This window comes from Mustela nivalis, assembly GCF_964662115.1.
Source record: "Mustela nivalis genome assembly, chromosome: 3".
NCBI lineage: Eukaryota > Metazoa > Chordata > Mammalia > Carnivora > Mustelidae > Mustela > Mustela nivalis.
In genome coordinates, this window is record NC_139022.1 from 117272141 (window position 1) to 117297576 (window position 25436).

Sequence of the window (25436 nt, forward strand, 5' to 3'; positions counted from 1 at the left end):
AGCAGTGGGCTTGCTGGGCAGAGCAAAGAGAGACTGATGGTCAAGACAGCTGAGGCTGGAATTAGTGGAGGAGGAGCTAGAGAAGAGTATATAAAGGGGCCCTTGGCACACGTGCAGGAGGAAGCTCAAAAACCTGAGAGAGAACAGCAACTGGAAGGCTGGGAGCCGAGAGGAGATTCTGGAGATCTTCCAGTGCGAAGAGACACTGGGGTTTTAGTGAGCCACTGAACACCTCGGGCCTCTAGTTGAGGCCCCAAAAGGACTAGGCCTCAAGACTCAAGCCCTTTAATAAGGGCTGCTTTAGAAGCACCCTTACAAATCCTAGAAACAAGCCTCAACAGGAGAAAACTAATCTGCCAACAAACTGATCGCCTGCCAGAATAAAACTCAACACTCTAAAAGAACAGGCAGCAAATTTCAGATCCTCAACAACAAAGTATTTATAATGTCTGACTTTAAAAAAAAATAAGTAGAGGGAAAAAGCAGGAAAATATGACCCATAACCAGGAGGAAAATTTCCAGAGAAACAAACAAACAATATCCAGAGATGTTGGAATTAGTAGACAAGGCCTTTAGAACAGCTATTATAGGGGCGCCTGGGTGGCTCAGTGGGTTAAAGCCTCTGCCTTTGGCTCGGGTCATGATCCCAGGATCCTGGGATTGAGCCCCGCATCGGGCTCTCTGCTCTGCGGGGAGCCTGCTTCCTCCCCTCTCTCTCTCTGCCTACTTGTGATCTCTCTCTCAAATAAATAAAATCTTAAAAAAAAAAAACAGCTATTGTAAATATGTTTAAGATTAACCAACCAACCAACAGACCAAGACGTATATAATGAGTGACTAGATGAGGACTATCAGCAGAAAGAAACAGAAACTATAAAAATGAACCAACTGGAAACTCCAGATCCGAAAAATACAGTATCTGACATGGGGGGAAAAAAAAAGAAAGACCACTGGATAGGCTTAACAGCAAATAAGGCACTGTGAAATAAAAGGTCAGGAATCCCGAAGTCTATTCAAACTGAAAGAGAGAAAAAAATCAAGACAAAACAAAGCAAAACAACAATAGAAATCATCAGAACCTTAGTGATCTGTGGAACAGTGTCAAGCAACCCAACATACATGTACTTGAATCCCTGGAATAAGGTAAGAGTTTGGGGCAAAAAAACCATGGCAAAAATGTTTCACAATTTGGTGAAAAATATCAAGTCACAGATTTAAGAAACTCAATAAATCCCAACCAGAATAAATGTAAAGAAACTACATGTAGGTATCATAATCAAATTGTTGAAAATCAAAAATAGAGCAGCCAGAGAAAAAAGACGCATGACATATGGGGAAACAACAGCAAGATATTCTAATAACTTCTCATTAGCAAGCCAGGAGGAGATGGAACATCTTTAAAATAAATAAAGAGGGATGCCTGGATGGCTCAGCTGGGTAAGCGTACGCCTTTGGCTCAGGTCACGATTCCAGGATCTTGGGATCAAGTCCTGCATCAGCCTCCTTGCTCAGTGGGAAGCCTGCTTCTCCCTCTGCCCCTTCATACTTTTCACCAAATGCTTATCACATCTTCTCTATCCTCTTTGTCTTTCAGCTGTTTTCTCTGAACTACCTGAGAGTAAGTTGTAGACATGATGCCCATTCACCCTTAAATACGTCAGTGTATAATTCTGAAAAACAAGGACATTCTCTTAGATAACCAGATACAATGATCAAAAATCAGGAAATTAACTTTACTACAATTCACTACTATTTTATTATCCACAGATTTTAAGCAGATTGTTTTCATTGTCCGCATGATACTATTTATAGCAAAAGAAAATCGCAGATTACACATTGCATTCAGTTGTCTGCTTTTGTAAAAATCCTTTGATCTGGGACAGTTCTTCAACTTTACTTTGTCTTTCATGACGGTGACATTTTTAAAAAGTGCAGTTTGGTGTTTTCATACAGTATTTCTCATTTGGGATTTGTCTGATATTACTCCACAATTAGACTGAGGTTATACGTTTTTGGGGAAGGGTACTGCAAGAACTGTATTTTGTTTTTCTCAGTGCATCATATTAAAAGGCATGTGATGCCAACTTGTCACATTGTTGGTGTTAACTTTGAACACTTAGTGACGAAGGTAGTGCCTTCACCATAAAGTAATTACTGTTCCTATTATAATTAATGAGTATCTCAATATTAGGGAATAATAGGAACAATACTGTTCCTATTATAATTAATGAGTATCTCAATACACTATGAGATTATGAAAATACCTTGGTACTCCACGAACTTGCACCATTTTAATATCCATTCACACCTGAATGAACTATCATGATGGTTATCAAATGACATTTTTTCTGAACTCATGATTTCTTCTTACATTTATTAGTTGGCTTTCAACTATAAGGAAGAGCGTCCCTTCTCTTCCTTCCTACTTGTATTAGAACCGTAGTTTCTTATTTTATTTAATAGTTTACAGTCTTTTATTGTCAATATTTATTTTGACACTCAAATTATCCCAGATTTGGTCAGCAGAAGCCCTTTAACTTGACATGTTCTGAACATTCTTTGAACATTTCCTTACTTTCTTAGCATGAGATGTTCCGGGTTCATCTTGTACTTTTCCCTACCTCACCTGGGCAAATATCCTTTTCTTCAAGGGAACTCTGGTTCCTTCTAGTGTAAAGTGGTATTTAGAAACAAATTCTGGGTACAAGGTGACCTTACAAGGTGTAATTATTTCTGTACTCTCTCAATGGGTAGTAGTAGGAACAAGATGTATGAATACATAAATTCCTTTATTTACCTATATTTATTAGAAACCCCAAGTTCATGTTGGTATCTCCAATTCCAATCCAGCACAACAGGGTTCCTTCTATCCTTCCCCCTTTTCATATGCGTAATTCTCTTCTCTGACAGTGAGAAACCTGGTTCTCATTATCCACAATATATTTGTTTAATCCTAGAATACTCATAAGGTAGTTTTTGAATTCATACCTCTGTGAAAAAGAAATCCACTAACTAGAGTTCAGTATTTATTTACAGTTCATTTTCTCTTTAGCCTGAGAATACTTAGTCCAAATACTGTGTTTTAAGTTAGTTGGACAGGTTAGTGGTTGCCAGGAATTGCGGAAGATGGATGATGTGGCCATAAAAGGAAAAGGTTCCCTGTGGTGATGGAACAGTTCTGTATATCTGGATTGTGCTGGTAGTTACATGCATCTACACGTGCGATCACACTGCACACAGATGAGTGCATATAAAATGGGTGAAATCGGTATATGTTCTATGGATTCTACCAATGTTAATTTCCTGTTGGTGATACTGTACCATAGTAATGTATGATGGAATCACTGGGAGAAAACAGGGTGAAGGTACATAGGGTTTCCCTGTATTAGTTTTTGCAGCTTCCTGTGAATCCATAATTATTTAAAAATAAAAACTGAAAAAAAAGTTACTTGGGCTTGTTCTCCCTCATATCCCTTCCCTTACCCCAGTTATGTTATTTATTAAAGCACAGGTTAATTTTGCATCTGTAGTAAATGTTAGGCCCTCCCTTGATAGATCTTTCAACTCCCTTGTTGATTTATTTTCCTTTTTTGAGACTATAAACACTTACATGGTTCCCAAATTCTAAAAGTTATAATTATACAAAGAAGTACACTTGGAAGTATTATGCCATCATTAGCACCATCACCACTTTGGCCCAGTACCTTTTTTCCTTTCCAGCCCATTCCCATGTACCCCCTGTATGTAGGCAATTTGAATAGTCTGCCATTTATCTAAACTTTGTTTCTTTTCTCACAGCTGATCATAATTAGGTACATGTTTAAATTCTCCTTTCATACAAAAAGATACTCGTATTGACTATACATATTCTTTTGTATTTTGCTTTTTTGACTTAACAATATGTTTTGGAATCAGCTCAGAAATTTTGCTCCTATTAAAAAACATTTTTTTTTCTACAGCTGTGTAATACTCCATTGTGCAGATGTACTATAGATATTCAACTGCCCTATGGATGGGCATTTGGGTAGTTTCTAGTATTTTACAATTACAAATAATGCTGTAGTGAATATCCTACATATTGTATTCTCATACTGTTAGAAGGGTGTCTTCAGGGCAAATTCCTAGAAATGAGATTGCTGGGTCAAGAGGTAAATGTACATTTAATTTTCCTGATAGGTTTGTACCATTTTGCATTCCTATCAGCAATGTGTATCTGCTTTCTTAAAACCTCTGTGATGGAATGTATTTATTGTTCTTCAAAATTCTTAAACTATTTGGATAGGTGAGAAATGGCATCTCACTATAGTTTTAGTTTATATTTCTTTAAAGATGGATGAAGTTGAGCATTATAAGAAAAGGACATAATAGGGGTGCCTGGGTGGCTCAGTGGGTTAAAGCCTCTGCCTTCGGCTCAGGTCATGATCCCAGGGTCCTGGGATCGAGCCCCATATCAGGCTCTCTGCTCGGGGGGAGCCTGCTTCCACCTCTCTCTCTCTCTCTGCCTGCCTCTCAGCCTACTTGTGATCTCTGTCTGTCAAATAAATAAATAAAATCTTTAAAAAGAAAGAAAAAAAAGAAAAGGACATAATAGATATCTCTATAAACACAGATATAAAAGTTCTTAACAAAATATTAGTAAATGGAATCTGTCAATACACAAAAAGGATAACATATCACAATGAAGTATAATTTCTTTATTCCAGGAAAGGAAAATTTAGGAAATTAATCAGTGTAATTAATCACATCAATGGAATAAAGAAAAAAAATTATGATTACCTCAATAGGTGCAGAAAATAATGTATTACACAAATTTCAATACCTATTCTTCATAAAAACACTCCACTCAGTAAACTAGAAACAGAAGGAAGCTTCCTCAATCCGACAGAAGACCCCTCTGAAATGTCAACAGCTAACATTATACTTACTGGTCAAAGACTGAATGTTTCCCCCCTAAGAGCAGGAATAAGGCAAGGATGTCTGCTCTTACCACTTCTTCAACATTCTATTGGATCACTTGTCCATATAATAAGGCAGGAAAAAAACACAAAAGGCATATAGATTGGAAAGGAAGATGTTAAACTTTTTATTTGCAGACAATATGATTGTGTATGTAGAAAATCCCAAGAAACCCACAAAAAAATTCCTAGTAGATATAATAAGTGAACTTGGCAAGGCTTCAGGGCTTCCATGTACTATCAATAAACCACTGGAAAATGATAGGTCACATGGGTTATGCATTTGTCAAAATCCATGGAATACTTATGTAAATTAGTTATGTGATTTAATTGTACATACATTTACCTAAACTTAATAAAATTTTAAATAAACCAAGGCAAAGGGTATATAAAGTATATTCTAGTATAATTTGGGTGCTTGCCAATTTGTCCTGAGTTTTCTATTTATTTATTCATTTTTAAAAGATTTTACTTATTTATTTGACAGAGATCACAAATAGGCAGAGAGGCAGGGGGAGAGAGAGAGGAAGGGAAGCAGGCTCCCTGCTGAGCAGAGAGCCCAACACGGGGCTCGATCCCAGGACCCCGAGACCATGACCTGAGCCGAAGGCAGAGGCTTAACCGACTGAGCCACCCAGGCGCCTTATCTTCTCTGAGTTTTAAAATAAGGTCAGGCTTTATTTAAATTATTTTTGTCAATGTTAAGTCTAAATGTGTCTATAGTTACCCATTCCTTAGATTTCCTGTCTTTCATAAGAATCTGGGCTTGAATGAACGGTATGGGATTTGGACCCAAATGAAATATTCATGACAAAGTGACAGAGCAAGCATGACATTTATGTACACTTCTTTTGGTCTGACTGCTATAGCATATTTCTTCTTTGAACACTGAATTTGGGATTAAAAAGTCCTGGCTTTAAATTTGGATTATGAATCTAATTAGCTATGCAAACTTGGATTAATTATATCACAACTTTGAGTATTTTTCTCATTTGTTCAATAGGAATAGCATCATAGTTTCATGAAAATATGAGAGTTAATGTGACAATGACAGCCACACAGCAGAGACCCAATAAATGTTTTTCTTAATCTTAGTGGGGGTATTTTCATTAAATCTCTATTACGGTACTATATAATTTAACATTTTCTTCTACTAGAGGAACCTGAACTATGTAATAGTCTTAATAGTCTTGGCTGCCAACTGTGAGTTTAGGGGATGGGCGTGAGAAGTCTAACATAGAGCTGATGGTGATAACTTCCCTGAGGATCACTATTGTACAGTGGCTTTCTTATAGTTATTTCCTGTGCTAGCAACTATTCATGAATTCATATTCATTTATTTTCCTCTCTAGATTCTAAAATTACTGGTTAAAAGAAGGAATCATTGGTTAGAACTCTGTTTCTTTATCTCCTAAGGGAATACTTTACTAATTCACTGGTAGAGAAACTGGGTTCCTTCTTCTTAAGCTCCATCTGCTTTCTTTCTTGGCTCACCACTTCTTCCCCTAATAGGGGACATGCCTATTTCATTCACCCATCAAGACTTTAATGAACATTTATATCAGGCTCTGTAGTTGTGGATCAAGAAATAGATGAAACTTACGGGATGATAAAGTTTTTAGCCAAATGAATAAAGTAAGAAACTGTAGGCTCCAGTTATGGTATCTAGCCTGTTTCAAGAAATTATGCCTTGGTTGCCAGTAATTTGTTGAGAACCTCTTTTTTTCAAAAGCTTAAAGAGACAGAAACTATCTCTCCACCTCTTTTTTCCCCCAATTTAACTACTGTTTGGAATTTTCTTTTGAAATTCTGTTCCCAGGGGCACCTGAGTGGTGCAGTCAGTTGGCATCTGACTCTTGGTTTCAGCTTAGGTTGTGATCTCGGGATCGTGGCATCAATCCTTCAGTTGGGCTCTGCGCTTAAGGCAGAGTCTGAAACTCCCTCTCCCTCTGCCCCTACCCACCACCCTGCTCACTCTCTCTCTAGAATAAGTAAGTAAATTTAAAAAGAAAGAAAGAAAGAAAGAAAGAAAGAAAGAAAGAAAGAAAGAAAGAATTTCTGTTCCCAGAACTGTTCTGTTCCCTCTGACTAAGACTAAGAAACAAAACTAAGACTCACCTCTGACTCCTTTCAGGAATGTCCAGCACAAACCCAAACATCATCTCGGCAATTTTATTGGAGCTGCACGTGGGGGTCCTGTCCACCTCTACAGCTATGGACAGCATCCTCTGCAGCTGACACACAATCCTGTGTCCAGAACACAGAACACAAGTGAGTGGGAGAATCTGGCAGGAGCCACCTGGCCAGCTGGGAGGTCCCCACCCCTGTACTAAATGATCTTGTGAAGCACAAACTAGGTCACAAAGAACTACTCAAGCCATCAGCGTGCTTTTATTTAGCATTTTCACCTATCTGAATCCCTCTTGTCAGATTATACTATCTGAACCTCTCAGAACCTGTGGTTGAGCTGGAAAAGCAAGCTACTTTTAAATTCAAAAACAGAAACATCTGATCTTAAGGACCTAGAGAACTTTAAGGATCATCTAGTCTATAACTTTTCTATTTTCCAGATGAAAAAACTGGTCCAGAATGACTATTAGTTATTCAAATTTCTTTGATACAGAAGAAAATACATATTTACCATATGGTTTTCCTGTCACTGGTTCCTTTACAATTATCTTTTACTAAGTTCAGTCTCAGAGCTTCAACTGGTGGACTGTGACCCTCTCTCTCATCAGACCTAAATATGGGAGAAAGCCAGGCTGATGTAGCAGAAAGAATCTAGGCTACCCCTCAGAAAGGTGGGCCTGGCCTGAAGTCAGCCTTTTTAAACATGCATTATTATCTGTGACAAAAGAAAGGGCTCTGTTTTCAGAAAAACTGTAGTCAGTAATACAATAGGTGGCCCAGGGGCTTTGGCATCAGATTCTGGGTCTGCAATGACAAGCTGGTCAGCTTTTGACAAATTACTAAACTGCTCTGAGCCCAAGTCTTCTCCTCTCTAAAAAAGGGAGAATAATACCACCTATTCCATAAAGTTGTGAGCGCTATGTGAGATACTGGCAGATATGCACTCATTAATAGTAAATGGTAGTGTCTATTGTTGTTAACATCATGATAAATTGACTTATAGAGGGCCTTATTTTTTCTAGTAATATTTACTTACAATAAATACAAATATTAATTTATATTATAATAAAATAATTTAGATTATAATAAAGATTTTTCTCCCATTGAAGGAGCAGTGTCTGTCTCTCTCTTGGGTCTGTATACTGGGGTTCTAGGATAACCCAACTTTAGGGCCTCCCCCACTCTGTCAAGCAGATGCTTTATTGTTCTAAACATTCTCCTTTCATATATGAGATTTTCTCTTAGTTAAAACCCATGGACCTTATATGAAAATCATTTTGGTGCAACTAGATTATAAAATAGTGTTGTGCATTTAGGCACAAATGCTGTATTTGAAGTGCCAAGTGTGACTGGCTTTTAACAATATGACCGACGTGGCACAGTAGGTTACTTGTGCAAGGACAGCTCTGAATCCTACAATCCTGGCATGTCTCAAAAAATGCCAAAACCACTCTCAACCCCCAAAAGAAATGCTAGGAATCTCTTTTCAGTGTGGTCTAAAGTGGTGGGACCTTCCCTGGTCTGAGCCATTGCTGTTATAATCTGTTAGAATCTGCAGGTTAAACTGCTATTCTTCTCCTAGGACTGCAGGAGAGACCTGAAGGTCCTTGAGGACTAGAGGCTGCTAGAACACCCACTATCCATGACTCCTCCTTTTCTATCAGTGGTCAGCTGAAGTGATGAGGAGCTGTGAGCTGGTACTGTCTCATGGAACACCCCCCTTTTTTTGGTTTCACTTTAACTTTGTAAACTTACGTTCATTTAGTTAAGTCTTATTCATCTGAGAGGGAAAGCATCTGCTTGTTTAAATTTGGCATTAGAATTGAGCCTGTAGCCAAACTAAGATAGTCTTTAGTAAGAATCAGCCTATGTTACAAGAGCTTGTTAATTTTGTGGAAACTTAAGAAATGCTGCTGTTCTCTAAAGTAATAAATTCCAACAGCCCTGGGAAAGAAAACTTGTGCCTGCCCCTTACAGCTGATTGGTGTTCTTTGTCAGGTTGGGCTGGGGAGAAGGATGGCTACTGCTGTCCTTTAAGACTCCTGTTCCTGAAGAGGTTTGATTCCCATTTGTGGGCTGAGTTAATCCGTCTTCAGTTACTACTTTGACCAGCCACTTGATGACATCCCTGCAACAGAAAAAAGATAAAAAAAAAGTTTAAACTTCTGTCCTTTTAAAAAAAAAAAAATTATTTATTTATTTGACAGAGAGAGACAGAGAGAGAGGGAACACAAGAGGGGACAGAGGGAGAGGGGGAAGCAGGGTCCCGCCAAGCAGGGAGCCCAATGTGGGGCTTGATCCTTCCTAGAGCTCTGGGATCACGACCTGAGCCAAGGGCAGACACTTAATGACTGAGCCACCCAGGCACCCCTTAAACTTCTGTCTTATTGTATGATGCTCAAAACCACAGCCTTAACCTGGGCTCCGAGGCCCCTAGATTTCCCCAAAGGCAACAAAAAGGGTTCTGAGGTGATTTTCAATATTTAAACAGTCTAATGGAAACCCCACATTTAGTGGTAGTAAGGTTACAAAAGCTAAAGAAATATCAACATTTTTCTGAGTTATTACTGAAAGGTACCTCTAGGGTCAAAGAGTACTATCCGTGGCTTCCTGATTAGGAACATGCATTGAGCAGACAGAAAGTTAGACTGGATGACCACAGAGATCCTTGCTGGCTTTTTATGATTACATGTCATCTACTAATGCTAATAATAGAAGTTTACAGTATGTGCAATGGAGTCATACTTTATGCAGAGTGAAGGCTCTAAAAGTTAGTAAGGTAAAAACATCTCATATAGTCAAAATTACTTTTTTTTTTAAAGTGATTTTTTTTAAAATATTTTATTTATTTATTTGTAAGAGAGAGAGAGAGAGCGCGAGCACAGGCAGACAGAGTGGAAGGCAGAGTCAGAGGGAGAAGCAGGCTCCCCGCGGAGCAAGGAGCCCGATGCGGGACTCGATCCCAGGACGCTGGGATCACGACCTGAGCCGAAGGCAGCTGCTTAACTAACTGAGCCACCCAGGTGTCCCTCAAAATTACTTTTGAAGATCATTTAGGTGACCCAGGTAAAAATGGTGGATTTAATACATACTTCTACTTTTGTTCCTTCCTAAAATCCCACTGATGCTAGAGTCAATAATTCTTTCAAAAATCCGCAAGGAAGAGGAGAAAAGGAAGAGAGACAAAAACAGTGAAATTTTAGAAGATGGAAGGGAAATGAAGTATAATCACAATAGAATATTACATAGTACTGAAAATGAGTATGCTACAGTGATAAGTAACAGTATGGACAAACCTTAATACTCCATAATATAAAGTGAAAAATAAAAGTCCCAACAGATTATGTATAGCATGATATCCTGTAATATACAGTAGGAAGGAACTAAAATATAAACATATACTTTACAGGCATATAGATATAATAAAACTACACAAAAGTGGAAAGGAAATGAAGAACATACAGAATGCTGATCACTTTGGATGCAGGAAGGTGCAAAAGTAGGTGATGGGGGATGAATGTGTGGTTAGATGCAGGTAATTGTCAAGGTCCCAGCCTCTAATTTGGGGGGTGGCTTAAAAGATGCTGATTATAAAACCAGGAGTGACCAATTAACTAGGTAAGGCAGTATGTCATGTTTTAAGGATGATCTTTTTTAAATTTATTTGAGAGACAGAGATCACAAGTAGGCAGAGAGGCAGGCAGAGAGAGAGAGGAGGAAGCAGGCTCCCAAATCAGCAGAGAGCCTGATGTGGGGCTTGATCCCAGGATCCTGGAATCATGACCTGAGCCGAAGGCAGAGGCTTTAACCCATGATTTTTTTTTTTTTTTTTTTTTTAAGAGAGGGAGAGAAATGGGATGGGGGCAGAAGGAGAATGAGAGAAAGAATCTTAAGTGGGCTCCACGCCCAGCACAGAGCCTGATGTGAGGCTCAATCTCACAACCCTGAAATCATGACCTAGTTGAAAATCAAGAATCAGATGCTTAACCGACCTTGCTACCCAGCTTCCCCTTTAAGGATCATTTTTATTTTTTAAATTAACATATAATGTATTATTTTATTTGTTTCAGGGGTACAGGTCTGTGATTCATCAGTCTTACACAACACCCAGTGAGAGACAGCAAGAGAGGGAATACAACCAGGGGAAGAGAGAGAGGGAGAAGCAGACTCCCCGCTTAGCAGGGAGCCTGATGAGGGGTTTCATGTGGGGCTTGATGCCAGGATCCTGGGATCATGACCTGAGCCAAAGGCAGATGTTTAACCGACTGAGCCACCCAAGCATCCCTAAGGATGATTCTTAGAATCTAAGTGTATGACTTTAGAAAAGGGATGGATTTTAACTGACTTAGCAGAATTAAGAAAGCTGAAGCCTAAACCAGCAATAGAGAAGAGCAATTCTATTTATTCTATTTAGTCCTATTTACCAAAAAAAAAAGGAAAGAAAAAAAGAATCTTCAAAAAGCTGTGCAAATGGCAGTGCAAAGCTTCTTTGAAGGAGAATGAAAGGATATAAGGGAAAATAAGCATGGATGGTTTGTATGCTCTTTAAGAACATTTTAGACTCTACACTACAGGTTAACACTGTGGAGCAATAAAACAGAGGGTCTTTGGACTAGGACACCAGGCACAGCTGGGAGGCAAGGGCACCAAAGCAAAAGAGCAGCACGAAGTGAACACACACATGCTGAACACAGAGACTATTTCCCCACACTTGTCTTCCAAAAACCTGGCATCCCAGTCTTTACCCTTTCTGTAGGAGATTGGAAGTCTTCTCTGAAAAACCCATCCAGCCCAAGAGGAAAGACCTAGACACCAAAGGTATTTTCTAAGAAACGGGCAGTCAGTTCCACCTACAGGGAAGTACAGAAATGACAAGTCCTCCCATGTTCTTGGACCTTTCATCAGCGGTTGAGTCTGTCACCCTTAAACTCGGATAGACTACCAAGGTCTATCCATACCAGACATGTATGGAAATGTTCTACTATGAGAGACAAAGACCAAAATAACCAACGCCAACTCTCCTCTCCCCCTAAAAAAGCAACTTGGGAGAAAATAAGACTATGCAGAGAATAAACAAAAACAAAAGCCATCATTAGTATCATTGAAGATATGAGAACATATGGATCCATGAAAGAAGAAAGAACAGAATACTATTAATTAATTTTAAAAAGGAACATTTAGGGACGCCTGGGTGGCTCAGTTGGTTAAGCAGTTGCCTTCGGCTCAGGTCATGATCCCAGTGTCCTGGGATCGAGTCCCACATCAGGCTCCTTGCTTGGCGGGGAGCCTGCTTCTCCCTCTGCCTCTGCCTGCCATTCTGTCTGCCTGTGCTCGCTCTCTCCCCTCTCTCTCTCTGATAAATAAATAAAATATTAAAAAAAAAAAAGGAACATTTAGAGACAAAGTAAAAAAAAGCCCTTGGAAATTAAAAACACAACAATGGAAATAAAAACTCTATTTTCAGGAATAAAGGATGTTTCTAGACTGAATGCCCAGAACAATGGATGAATTACAGACCTACAACAAGCATACTGGGCAAAAAGATTCTAAAAATTTTTAGAGTTAAAAATTAGGGCATATACAAAAAACCAGTAATCAAAGTAACTTACGACTTCTTAACCAGCAATTGTGGAAGCTAGAAGAAAATCAAAGATTTCCTTCACTGTTCTGTAGAAAAGCTATTTCCATCCTAAATATCTATACAGTCATCAATCAACATATGAGAAGATAAATATTTTCAGACATATAAGATCTCAAAAATTTTACTTCCTACATCCATTTCTAAGAAGCTACTGGAGACTGGGGTGCCTGGGTGGCTCAAGGGGTTAAGCCTCTGTCCTCAGCTCAGGTCATGATCTCAGGGTCCTGGGATCAAGCCCCGCATTGGGCTCTCTGCTCAGCAGGGAGCATGCTTCCCCCTTTCTCTCTCTGCCTGCCTCTCTGCCTACTTGTGAACTCTGTCAAATAAATAAATAAAATCTTAAAAAAAAAAAAAAGGAAGCTACTGGAGACTGATCCATCAAAATGATGGAGTAAACCAAGAAAGAGAAGATATAGGACAAACACACACAAAAGATGCAACTTTGGAAAGAAGTAAAGGAAATTCTCACATTTATGATAAAAACTGGCAAAAAGGACAACCAATCCAGACTGAAGGAGGTCTTTTTTTTTTTTTTTTAATTTATTTGACAGATAGAGATCACAAGTAGGCAGAAGGCAGGCAGGCAGGCAGAGAGAGAGAGGGAAGCAGGCTCCCTGCTGAGCAGAGAGCCCGATGCAGGGCTCGATCCCAGAACCCTGAGATCATGACCTGAGCCGAAGGCAAAGGCTTAACCCACTGAGCCACCCAGGTGCCCCCTGAAGGAGGTCTTTAAGAAGAAGATGACTACCCAGTGCAAATGAACATCTTTAGGGGAGATTTAGACCAAACAGAGAATTTAGGGTTGACTTCCAATATGCACAAAGAATACAGGGGAACTAAAAGTAAGGCAATTATTAACTCTAAGGAAACACAAAGGTATAAATGAAAGGAAAAGTAATCATAGTTTAGTACTTGGCTCAACTCTGACTAGCACACATAGTCCAGTAATAGAAACACTGAATATTGATCTGAAGAAAATTATGATATAAATCAATTAGTATGGGGGCTGGGAAATGTGTGTGTCAGGGAGGAGGTAGGGAGGAAAATGAGCTAACTTCTTATCCTTCACGTAGAAAGTCAACAAATAATAGCTAATAATGGAAAATCAAGAATTAGCAACACAAGCACGTTATTTAGTCATACAGAGGTAAATATCCAAAAAATCACTTAAACAAGTAAAGTGATTACCCTTGTGGGAAAGGAAAATACAGGTGAAGGGACTTGGGAACTAGTGTATTTCTTAAATCTTATAGAACTAGTTTACTCTGTATGCACAGTTAAGAAAAGAAAAGAAAGCCCCATATGAACAGGTACTACAGGGACTGACTTGCTATCTCTCCCTCTTTTTAAAAACTACTATCTTTGAGACAAGAAATAACAAATGCTCGTGAGGTTGTGGAGAAAAAGGAATCCTCATGCACTGCTGGGAATGTAAATTGGTACAACCACTGGGGAGACAGAATGGAGGTTCCTCAAAATTTAAAAACAGACATACCATTATCATCTAGTAATCCCACTACTGGATATTTAAAGAAAATGAAAACATGAATTCAAAAAGATACATACACCTGTTCCATATGGATAGATGTTTTTGTGATTTCTCCCACATAACCGACCATATGGACATGCATGTACACAGGTAGGCTAAGGAATGTTGTTTGTGAGCTTATGCTATGTGAATAGCCTTGGAAGCCTGGTTGTTTGAAATACATTTTCTGGCCTCTGGGTCAGAACTGGCCCTTCTGTTCTGGACACCAAGGGCTACAATTCATGTCTCACATGCCCTCCTACTCTATGCTGGGCTGACTTCCTGGAATGGAATCCTGGAGGGGAGGCAGACACACAGAGCCCAGGTTCCTTGAAAATATAGAAATACTGTAACATGGAAATGCAGCTTGCTCCGAACTGCATTTAGGCAAACAAATATTTAACTTCAAACCCTGTCATTTACCCTATAAATATGGCCCTTGGGGCGCCTGGGTGGCTCAGTGGGTTAAGCTGCTGCCTTCGGCTCAGGTCATGATCTCAGGGTCCTGGGATCGAGTCCCACATCGGGCTCTCTGCTTAGCGGGGAGCCTGCTTCCTCCTCTCTCTTTCTCTCTGCCTGCCTCTCTGCCTACTTGTGATCTCTCTCTGTCAAATAAATAAAATCTTAAAAAAAAAAAAAAAAAAAAAAAAAAAATATGGCCCTTATGGGAATGGTCAGTTAGAAGTCTCGCCCGAGGGGAGGATGCTCTGCCCAGGCTTCTCAGTCGGGACTTCAGCCTGGCTGTCCACGGGGCTTCCCCAGCTGCTGAGGCTGGATGTTGTTAAGTACCTGATTTGATGTGACTTTGCCTTATTCTCATGTTTTGTATATTATTACCTTCATCTATGCATAGGTCCATTTCCTTTTCTGTTTCTACTAGGCTTCTATAATAAATAATAATAATAATAATAATATTAATAATAGAGTTTTCTTTCCTTTTTGAGAAGGAAACATGGCTGATGTGAATCTTTTGTTCAGAACAGCACCCCTATGTTCTATGTAGCATTATTTATAGTAGCTAAGACATGGCAGTAACTCAAGTGTCCACCAACAGAATGGATAAAGGAGAAAGAATGAGATCTCGCCATTTGTGAGAACATGGATGGACCAAGAGGGTATTACGCTAGATGAAGTAAGTCACAGAAATACAGATATCATTTGATTTCACTTATTTGTGGAGTCTAAACAAAAGAAAAAACCAGAAACAGACTCATAAATACAGAAAACAAATTGGTGGTTGCCAGAGCACAAGGGGTGGGAGGATGAGGAAAGCGGGCGGAGGGGGTTAGGGCGCACAGGCTACCAGTTATGGAATGAATGAGTCACATGGCTGAAAGGTACAGCATAGGGAATGTAATCAGTGATATTATAGCAATGTAGTGTGGTGACACATGGTGGCCACACTGTGGTGAGCAAAGCACAACATACAGTTGTGTCCAATCAGTACGCTGTACACCTAAATCTAATACAACATGTATCAGCTATATTCCAATTAACAAAAACTCATCTCTAAGGTTTATGTACAATAAATTGCACACAGGTTTTTACCTGATAAGTTTGATAAATAGATGTATACATCTGTGTAAACACAACCTCAATCTAATATCCATCTCTTAGTGAATCAAAAACAACAAGTTTTTCCTTCATCTGAACAGATGATTATTCTTGTTGATAAAAAGCAAAATAGAGGATCTGGCTTGACTATGAAGCCACAAATGCCTACCTTTAAACCTTAAACCCGAGATCACACTCTGCATAGTGCAAAGTAGAAATGAAAGCAACTGACATGACTGGGTTAAGTAGGTCTGTCCCTCGTCTTCCACTCAGTCCAGTGCCTATGCTCACAGAGCAGAATGGTTGCTAGAGTTGCTCTCATTAATTAAACTGTCGTTTTTCCATTCAAAACACAACTATGCGGGACGCCTGAGTGGCTCAGTTGGTTAAGCAGCTGCCTTCGGCTCAGGTCATGATCCCGGCGTCCTGGGATCGAGTCCCACATTGGGCTTCTTGCTCCGCAGGGAGCCTGCTTCTCCCTCTGCCTCTGCCTGCCATTCTGTCCGCCTGTGCTCGCTCTCTCTCCCTCTCTCTCTGATAAATAAATAAGTTAAAAAAAAAAAACCACAACTATGCTATTCTGTGCTTTTTGTAGATTCTCTACTTACTGGTTTTCTATCCTACAGTCATTAACATTTAAGCTACATAAAATGCCATGTCTCGGAAAATGAAGACAGCCATGCAAACTAAGCAGAGAAGCTGGATGATGCTCAAAACAATATGAAGGTTCCTCCTTTTCTACTGAAGTAGTTATAACAGTTAATATCCTACATTGGCCCACAGAATACTATTTTTAACAAACATGCAAGAACATATGGGAACATACATGAATGGAAGAGTTTCAAAGGATGCTGGTACTTTAGTCTGGTGAAAACCATTTCCAAAAAAAGCAAGAGTTGTAATTCGCAGAGGAAAATTCCAGCCTGAGATCACCACCCCAGAAATCACAATTTCTCCCACCGATATAAGGATATATCGGTGTCTCCCTGCTCTGAAGCTTCCAGAAGCTCTCTCTTGCCCTGATTCTACAAAAAAGAACACATGCTTCCTAGCTACTATTTTGTCCTGGATTGTTAGCCACATGACCTATTATCATATATTACTTTTTAGAAACTAGTAGTGACAAGTAAGTTATTTTGAGTTACTCAGGAATATGAAAATAAATCGAGGTTTATGAAAGCTGTGAAAAGTTTTGCATAGTTAAGATCTCCCCTTGGGTCTCCTGAGGCTGTCTGGACAATTCTGAAATACACCAAAGAACATCTGATGATCTTGAGAAAAACCACGAAGGCTGAAGTGCCTAGCACAGAGCTGGTGCAGAGAGGTTTTTCTTTTAGTATCACCTATAGTTTTGTTTTGAAAAGATATTTATTTATTTCACAGAGAGACAGACACATACAATGAGAGAGGGAACAGTTTTAATAGCTATCACTGTTATACTATCAAGTGACTCTAGTCTCATCCCCACAATGTTCTCGAGGCTTGAGTCGCTGCCCACCTATGCTCCCAACCTCTCGTCAGCCCCGGGCTCAGACCCTGGTTACCTGACATTGTGGGGCTGCTTGTCGCAGGACAGCACAGTGCTTGCAATGGACTGCTGCAGGTGCTGTCGCTGCCTCCTCAGGATCTGCTGGAAGTCATCCTCCAGGGTCTGTACCACATAACGTAGAAAAAGGACTCGCCCAGGCAGATTCTGTCCCTGTGGGGGCAAAAAAAGAGAAGTATTTCCTCTCAATTTCCTGATGACAGTGAGTATTGGGCTCTCATAAATATGCAGACCAAGAGAAGGCCATGCGGCAACAAGTTTGTACCTAAAAGAAGTTCCTGAGAGCAGGCAGTCTACGTCATTAGAAAAAAGGGAAAATAGGGCAGTCTTGGAGCCTGGAGCCTCAGGACTATAGGCTTCCTAATTTTAAGAGACATATAGCCATGAGAAGTCAGTCTCTCACTGAACTTGACTATCAGTCTCAGGATAAACCCCAAACTGTGGCTATCAGAACAGAAAGACAAAAACTGGTTCCTAAATGACCCTGCTGGGCTGCTGATTGAGCAGTCAAGATATCCATACCACTGCTAAACTTCTAGTAATGTGAGCTGATGCATATCTTCATTGTTCTAGCAAGTCTAAGTTGGGTTTTCTGTTACAGTGAAATGATCCTAACTGAGAAAGCCCAACTGATGTAGGTAAGAATGTGGGCTTTGATGGCACACAGACCTTATGTATTTATTTTTGCTTGACGTTTTTAAACTCAGATCCACACCTTATTCAACTTGTCCTTCTTAGTCTCAGTGTCTCTGTGATTTACGTGGTGATAACCATAACCATACCAAAATCACTGTAAGGACCTGTGACACACCAGGCAGACATAACACCATTTGCTGGTTTCCCTTTACTGGGAGACAAGTGCTGGGACCCAGGTCCAGGAGCTCAGGCTTTGAAAATTCAAAGAACGAGGCCCTGAACCATTGTTGGACTCTTAAGAAGCTTTTCAAACACTACGGGGTAAGCATATACTCTGAGAATATATACTCAGGGACTAGGGTATGGTTTAGTCAGCAGGAAGAAGAATAAACATGGTAGGCACAAATAATTTTTTCCTTTTTAAAGAGGAGGTGGGGATGGATAACCTTGTCTTCCAAATGTGTGTATTTTTTCTCTTATCTTTATTAATTGGTGCAAATGATGTTTTAAAAAATCAAGTACTTGTGCTAGATTTATGATGGAAGTCTTCCACTAACACCCCTCACTCTCCACTACTGCTTGCCCGCTGCAGTACCTTAGAGGGAAATTTTAAACTCTTTCTTCTGAAAGTTAACCTAATCATCTCTAAAAAGACCTTCTACACTGTTGGTGGGAATGCAAGCTGGTGCAGCCACTCTGGAAAACAGCATGGATGTTCCTCAAAAAGTTGAAAATAGAGCTACCCAATGACCAGCAATCGCACTACTGGGTATTTACCCTAAAGATACAAATGTAGTGATCCAAAGGGGCACGTGCACCCAAATGTTTATAGCAGCAATGACCACTGTAGCCAAACTGTGGAAAGAACCTAGATGTCCATCAACAGATGAATGGATAAAGAAGAGGTGGTATGTATATATTTATATATACATATATACACACACACATACACACAATGGAATACTATGTAGCCACCAAAAACCCAAAACCTTCCTATTTGCAACAAGGCGGAGGGAACTAGAGGGTATTATGCTAAGTGAAATAAGTCAATCAGAGGGCGACAATTATCATATTATCTCACTGATTTGAGGAATTTAAGAAACAAGACAGGGAAGGGAAGGAAAAATGAAACAAGATGAAACCAGAGAGGTAGATAAACCATAAGAGACTCTTGGTCTCAGGAAACAAATTGAGGGTTGCTGGAGTGGAGAGGGATGGAAGGGATGGGGTGGTGGGGTGATGGACATTGGGGAGGGTATGTGCTATGGTTAGTGCTGTGAATTGTGTTAAGACAGGATTCATAGAGCTGTTCCCCTGAAATAAATAATACATTATATGTTAATTTAAAAAGGGACAATGTCAAATAGAAAAAGAAAAAAAAAGGTGCTCTGATCACTATTTCTTGATTTATTAACTTTAGACGTTACCTATTGGCTTCTGCTGTGCTAGATAAGGATTTAACTTACTGTGCCATTTTCCTGCTCTTCCTAAAATAACTATCTCAATTTATGTTCCAACATCTATAGATAGTATCTCTTGACTCCCCACTTGGGATTGAGATAAAGATGTTATAGCAACCCTACTATTCTCAGAGATCCTATCCCTTTTCATCCCCTAATCTTTATCTTCTATGCTTTTGTTTTCTGTCAAGGCTAATAAAATTCCTTTATGCCTTGTATATAAATTGATTCTAAATATTATAAATAAATAGTATTTACAGTATGAATACTACGTTAAAATTATTTACTATGGCACAGGAGAGAGACTGGTGGCTATGCTTTTGAGAGAGAGAAACATCTGGGTTACAAAGCTCTTTATGTGGGGACTAGCAGTCTTCCATGGACTGATGATGGAAATCCATATAATAGTATACTAAGAAAATCATTCCTTTCTTCTGAAGCTTTTTGTTTTTCCCAAAGTTTCTTTCTTTATTCTCTGTACACTGCCTACAGTGAACACTTTGGTTCTTTCAACTCCTCAAGAATGGTGTTGAATCTTGAGAATACCTGTCTTTTCCAATTTTCTTCATTTTTAAAACTTTATTATTAAACCTCAAAAATTTACCCATTTAAAAAATACAATTCAATGATTTGTTGTAAGTTTATTGAGTTTGGCAGCTATGAGCATCAATTTTTAGAACATCCTCATGGGGTACCTGGGTGACTCAGTTGGTTAAGTGTCCAATTCTTGGTTTCAGCTTAGGTCATGATCTCATGGGTCATGAGATTGAGTCCCATGATGGGCTCCATGCTCAGTGTGCAGTCTCCTTGAAAATTCTCTCCCTCTGCCTTTCCCCATACTCATGAGTGCTCATTCATTCTAAAATAATGTTAAAAAAGAACATCTTCATTATTGAAATGAGATCTCTCATGCCTATTTAGTTAATTCCCATTCCCACCTCTAGCCCCAAGTAAAAACACTTCTCTACTTTGGGCTCTACTGTTTTGCCCTTCTGGACATTTCATATATGCAGAATTATACAGTATGTGACCTTGTGTACGTGCCTTCCTTTTACTTAGTTTAATATTTATTTTGAGGTCTGTCCATGTCATAAGCATGTTATCAAGAGCTCATTAAAATTACTGAATAGTATTCCCATGTACAAATATAGCACATTTTGCTTACCCATTCAATTGTTGATGGACATTTGGCCAGTTTCCACTTTTCAGTTATCATGAATAATGCTGCTATGAACATTCACATGTTAGCCTTTATTAGACATATATTTTCAGCTGGGGGGTCAGTATCTGGAAGTGGAAGAGCTAGGTCATATGAAAAGCTTATGTTTAATTTTTTTTAAAAAACTGCCAAACTGTTTTCTGAAGCGGCTGTACCATTTACATTCCCACCAGCAATTTATGAGACTTCCTGTATCTCTACTGTCTTGGAAACATTTGTTATTTCCTGTTTTCTTTTTTTTTTTAAGATTTTATTTATTTATTTGACAGAGAGAGATCACAGGTAGGTAGAGAGACTGGCAGAGAGAGAGAGAGAGCGGGAAGCAGGCTCCCTGCTGAGCAGAGAGCCCGATGTGGGACTCGATCCCAGGACCCTGAGATCATGACCTGAGCCGAAGGCAGCGGCTTAACCCACTGAGCCACCCAGGCACCCCTATTTCCTGTTTTCTTTGTAAATTTGTGGTAAAAAACATGTAACAAAGTTTACTATTATAACAATTTTTAAGTGTATGGTTTAGTACTGTGAAGCATATTCACATAATTGTGCAACAGATCTCCAGAACTTTTCTATCTTGCAAGATGAAACTCTACACACATTGAAAAATAACACCCAATTTCCCCCTTCCCCTAGACCCTGGTAACCCAAATTCTATTTGCTTAAAAAAAATTTTTTTTTAATTTAAGTAGGCTCCACAACCAGCGAAGAGCCCAACATGGGGCCCAACACAGGGCCTGAATCCACAATCCAGAGTTCAAGACATGAGGTGAAATCAGCTGTTGGACACCCAACCAAGTGAGCCACCCAGGTGCTCCCATTTCTTTTTTATATTAATATAACTACTATAGACAGTTCAGGTACATCAAATTATATACTGTATTTTCGTAACTGGCTTATTTCACTTAGTATTTTGTCTTCAATATGCTACCATCCATGTTGTAGCATATGGGAGGATTTCCTTCCTGTTTAAAGCAAAATTAATGTTTCATCTTATCTGTATATACCACATTTTGTTTACCTAGTCATCTGTTGATGGACACTTCAGTTACTTCCACTTCTTGGCTATTGTGAATAATGCTGCTATAAACATGGGTGTGCAAATATCTCTTCAAGACCCTTCTTTCAATCCTTTTACATATATACCCCTGTGGGAATATATGAAGTGGGATTAATGGATCATATGGTAATTGTTTTAATTTTTTGAAGAAACACTATATAATCTTCCACAGGGGCTATATTATTTTATAATCCTACCCACAGCAGGCAAGGGATCTAATTTCTCTACATCCTTGCCACTATTTATTTTCATTAAAAATGTTTGCTTTAAGTAGGCTCCACGACCAGCGCAGAGCCCAACATGGGGCCCAACACACTGTTGAGTGTGAAATGATATCTCATCGTAATTTTGATTTGCATTTCTCTGTGATTAGTGATGTTGAGCATCCTTTCACATGCTTATTGGCTATTTGGATATCATCTTTGGAAAAATGTCTATTCTAGTCCTTTGCCCATTTTAAAATCAGGTTAGTTTGCTGCTCAATTTTTTCTTTAATTCTGTCAGTTTTGTAGTGAAATATTTAAATGTTGTTGAGTTATAGGAGTTCTTTGGATATTCTGGATATTAATATCAGATGTGACTTTTTAAAAAATATTTATTTGAGAGAGAGAGCATGCTAGCACAAGCAGGGGCGGCAGCAGCAGGCAGAGGGAGAGGGAGAAGTAGGTTCCCTGCCGAGCAAGGAGCCTGATGTGGGGCTCGATCCCAGAACCCTGAGATCATGACCTGAGCTGAAGGCAGATGCTTAACCAACTGTGCCACCCAGGCACCCCCAGATATGTGACTTTCATTTTCTCCCATTCCATAGACTGCCTTTTCACTCCTGTGTTCTCTGATGCACAGAAGTTTTAAACTTTGATATAACTCCATTTGTCTTTTTATTTGCTCATGTCTTTGGTGTCATACCAGAGAAAACAAAGCCAAATCCATTGTCATGAAGGTTTCCACTATATTTTCCTAACAGTTTTATCATTTTTGGTCTGATGTCAGAGATCTTCATTCCATTTAGAGTTAATTTTTGTATATGGTATTAGAGAAGAATCCAACTTCATTCTTTTGCATATGGCTATCCAGTTTCCCCAAAACCATTTGTTGAGACTATCTGTTCTCCACTCAATTGTCTTGGCACCTTTGATGAGTGTCACTTGGCCATACTCACAAAATTTTTTGGAGGGGGATTCTCCATTTTATTCCATGTGTCTGTATGTCTGTCTTTATGAGAGTACCACACTGTTTTGATGACTGTAGCTTTATATTTAAAATCAACAAGTATGAATAGTCCCATTTTGTTCTCCTTTTTCAAGGTTGTTTTGGTTACTCAGGGTCTTCTGAAATTCCACATGAATTTAGGATAAATTTTTCTATTTCTGCAAAAAGTGCTGTTGGGATTTTGATAGGGACTGTGCTGATTCTGTGGATTACTTTGGGTACTACTGACATCTTAACAATATTAATTCTTTCAGTCTATGAGCATGAGATATCTTATCATTTATTTATGTCTTCTTTATTTTCTTTCAGTAAAGTTTTATAGTTTTCAGTGTACAAATTATTTCTCTCTTTGGTTAGGTTCACCCCTAAGAACGTATTCTACTGTTCTTGATAATTTAGTTAATAGAACTGTTTTCTTAACTTCTTTTTCAGATTGCTAGTATACAGAAATGCAATTGCTTTTTTGTGTCTTGATTTTGTATCCTGCAACTTTGCCGAATTTGTTTATTGGCTCTAACAATTTTTCTGTGTCGAATCTTTAGGGCTTTCTTCATATAAGATCATGTTGTCTATGAATAGAGATAATTCTGCTTCTTGCTTTTCAATTGGGATGTCTTTTATTTCCCTTCCTTGCCTAACTGCTTTGGTTAGAACTTTCAATACTATGTTGGATAGAAGAGACAAAAGTAGGTATCCTTACCTTATTCCTAATCTTGGAGGAAGAGCTTCAATATTTCAACACTGAATATGATGTTTGCTGTGGGCCATATAGTACTTTTATGAGATAGTTTCCCTCTATTCCTAGTTTGTTGAGAGTTTTTATGAGGAAATGTGTAGAATTCTATCAAATGCATCTTTTGCCTCAACTGAGGTGACCATGTAGTTTTGTCTATAATTCTGTTAATGTAGTGTATTTCACTGATTGATTTTTGTAGATTGAACCATCCTTGTATTTTCAGATAAATCCCACTTGATTATGATGTATAATCCATACAACATGGTGTTCAATTTGGTTTACTAACATTTTGCATCCATGTTCATAGGGATATTGGACTGCAGTTTTCTTCTAGTGTCTATCTGGCTTTAATTATTAGGGTGATTGCTGGTTTCATAAAATGAAGATACTTTATATGATATCTATCTTTAAAAATCTACTGGGGGGGCGCCTGGGTGGTTCAGTGGGTTAAAGCCTCTGCCTTTGGCTCAGGTCATGATCCCAGGGTCCTGGGATCAAGCCCCGCATCGGGCTCTCTGCTCAGCAGGGAGCCTGCTTCCTCCTCTCTCCTCTCTCTCTGCCTGCCTCTCTGCCTACTTGTGATCTCTATCTGTCAAATAAATAAATAAAATCTTAAAACAAAACAAAACAAAAATCTACTGGGACTTAATTAGTGGCCTAACACATGGTTTATCCTGGAACATGTCCCACGTGCACTAAGAAGAAGGAGCATGCTGTTATTGGTAGAATATTCTGCATATAACTGTTAGACCTGGTTGGTTTATTGCAAAGTTTATTTAATTTTTTCTCTTTCCTTACCTATCTTCTATTCTGGTTATTCTATTCATTAATGTGAGTGGGGTATTGAAGTCTCCAATTATTAATATAGAACTCTCTATATTTTCCCCTTCAATTCTGTCTTTGCTTCATATCTTGACTGCTTATTATTAGGTATATAATTATTTATGATTGTTGTATCTTACAGCTGTATTGAATCTTGTAATTAATATATAATGTACTCCTTTGTGTATTGCAACATTTTCTGATTTAAAGTTTATTTTGTCTCATATTAGTACAGTTTTGGTTACTGTTTTCATGAAATATCTTTTCCCATTCTTTCACTTTCAACCTACTTGTGTCTTTTGATGTAAAGTGAGTTTCTTGCAGATAGCATGTAGTTGGATCATGTGTTTTTATCTATTCTGCTAATCTATGTATTTTGACTGGAGAGTTTAATTCATTTACATTTACAGCAATTACTGATAAGGAAGGATGCACTTCTGTCATTGTGCTGTTTTCTAAATGCCTTATAGCTTTTTTGTTCCTTATATCCTATATCATTGTCTTTTGTCTTAGTTGATATTTTTATAGTGAAAGTTTTAAATTCTTTTGTCATTTTCTTTTGTGTATTTCTATAGCTATTGTCTTTGTGGTTACCATCATGACTGACTTTAATATTCTGATGCTCTAATTTGAATTCATACAAGTTTAACTTCAATAACATAAAAACTGTTCCTTTATAGGTCTGTCACCCATTTGGTTGTTGATGTCACACAACTATACCTTCATACAAACAAATTAGTAATTCTTTTAAATGATTATCTTAAATTATGTAGAAAGCAAAATGTGGAGTTTCAAAGTTTTAATAATACTAGCTTTTAGACTAATAATTATGAAACTTGAATTAGTCACTTAACCATATACAAAACCAAATGTTATAAAATGTTGTTATAATAATAGTAGTTTTTATAATTGCCCATATATTTACCTTCACTGACATCCTTATTTC

At 38.6% G+C, this 25436-nt stretch overlaps 1 protein-coding gene across 2 annotated transcripts in view; it reads right to left on the reverse strand.

Moving 5' to 3' along the window:
- SIMC1 (SUMO interacting motifs containing 1) overlaps window positions 1-25436 on the reverse strand; it is a 71168-nt gene that overhangs the window by 10735 nt on the left and 34997 nt on the right. Inside the window, exons 5-8 of one of the 2 annotated variants that reach the window (XM_082723189.1) lie at window positions 17353-17507; window positions 9061-9213; window positions 7597-7695; window positions 7074-7202 (exon numbers count right to left, since the gene is read on the reverse strand). In XM_082723189.1, coding sequence (XP_082579315.1) covers window positions 7074-7202; window positions 7597-7695; window positions 9061-9213; window positions 17353-17507 — 536 coding nt within the window. The remainder of the gene's footprint in view (window positions 1-7073; window positions 7203-7596; window positions 7696-9060; window positions 9214-17352; window positions 17508-25436) is intronic. The other variant, XM_082723190.1, reaches the window with a different exon arrangement.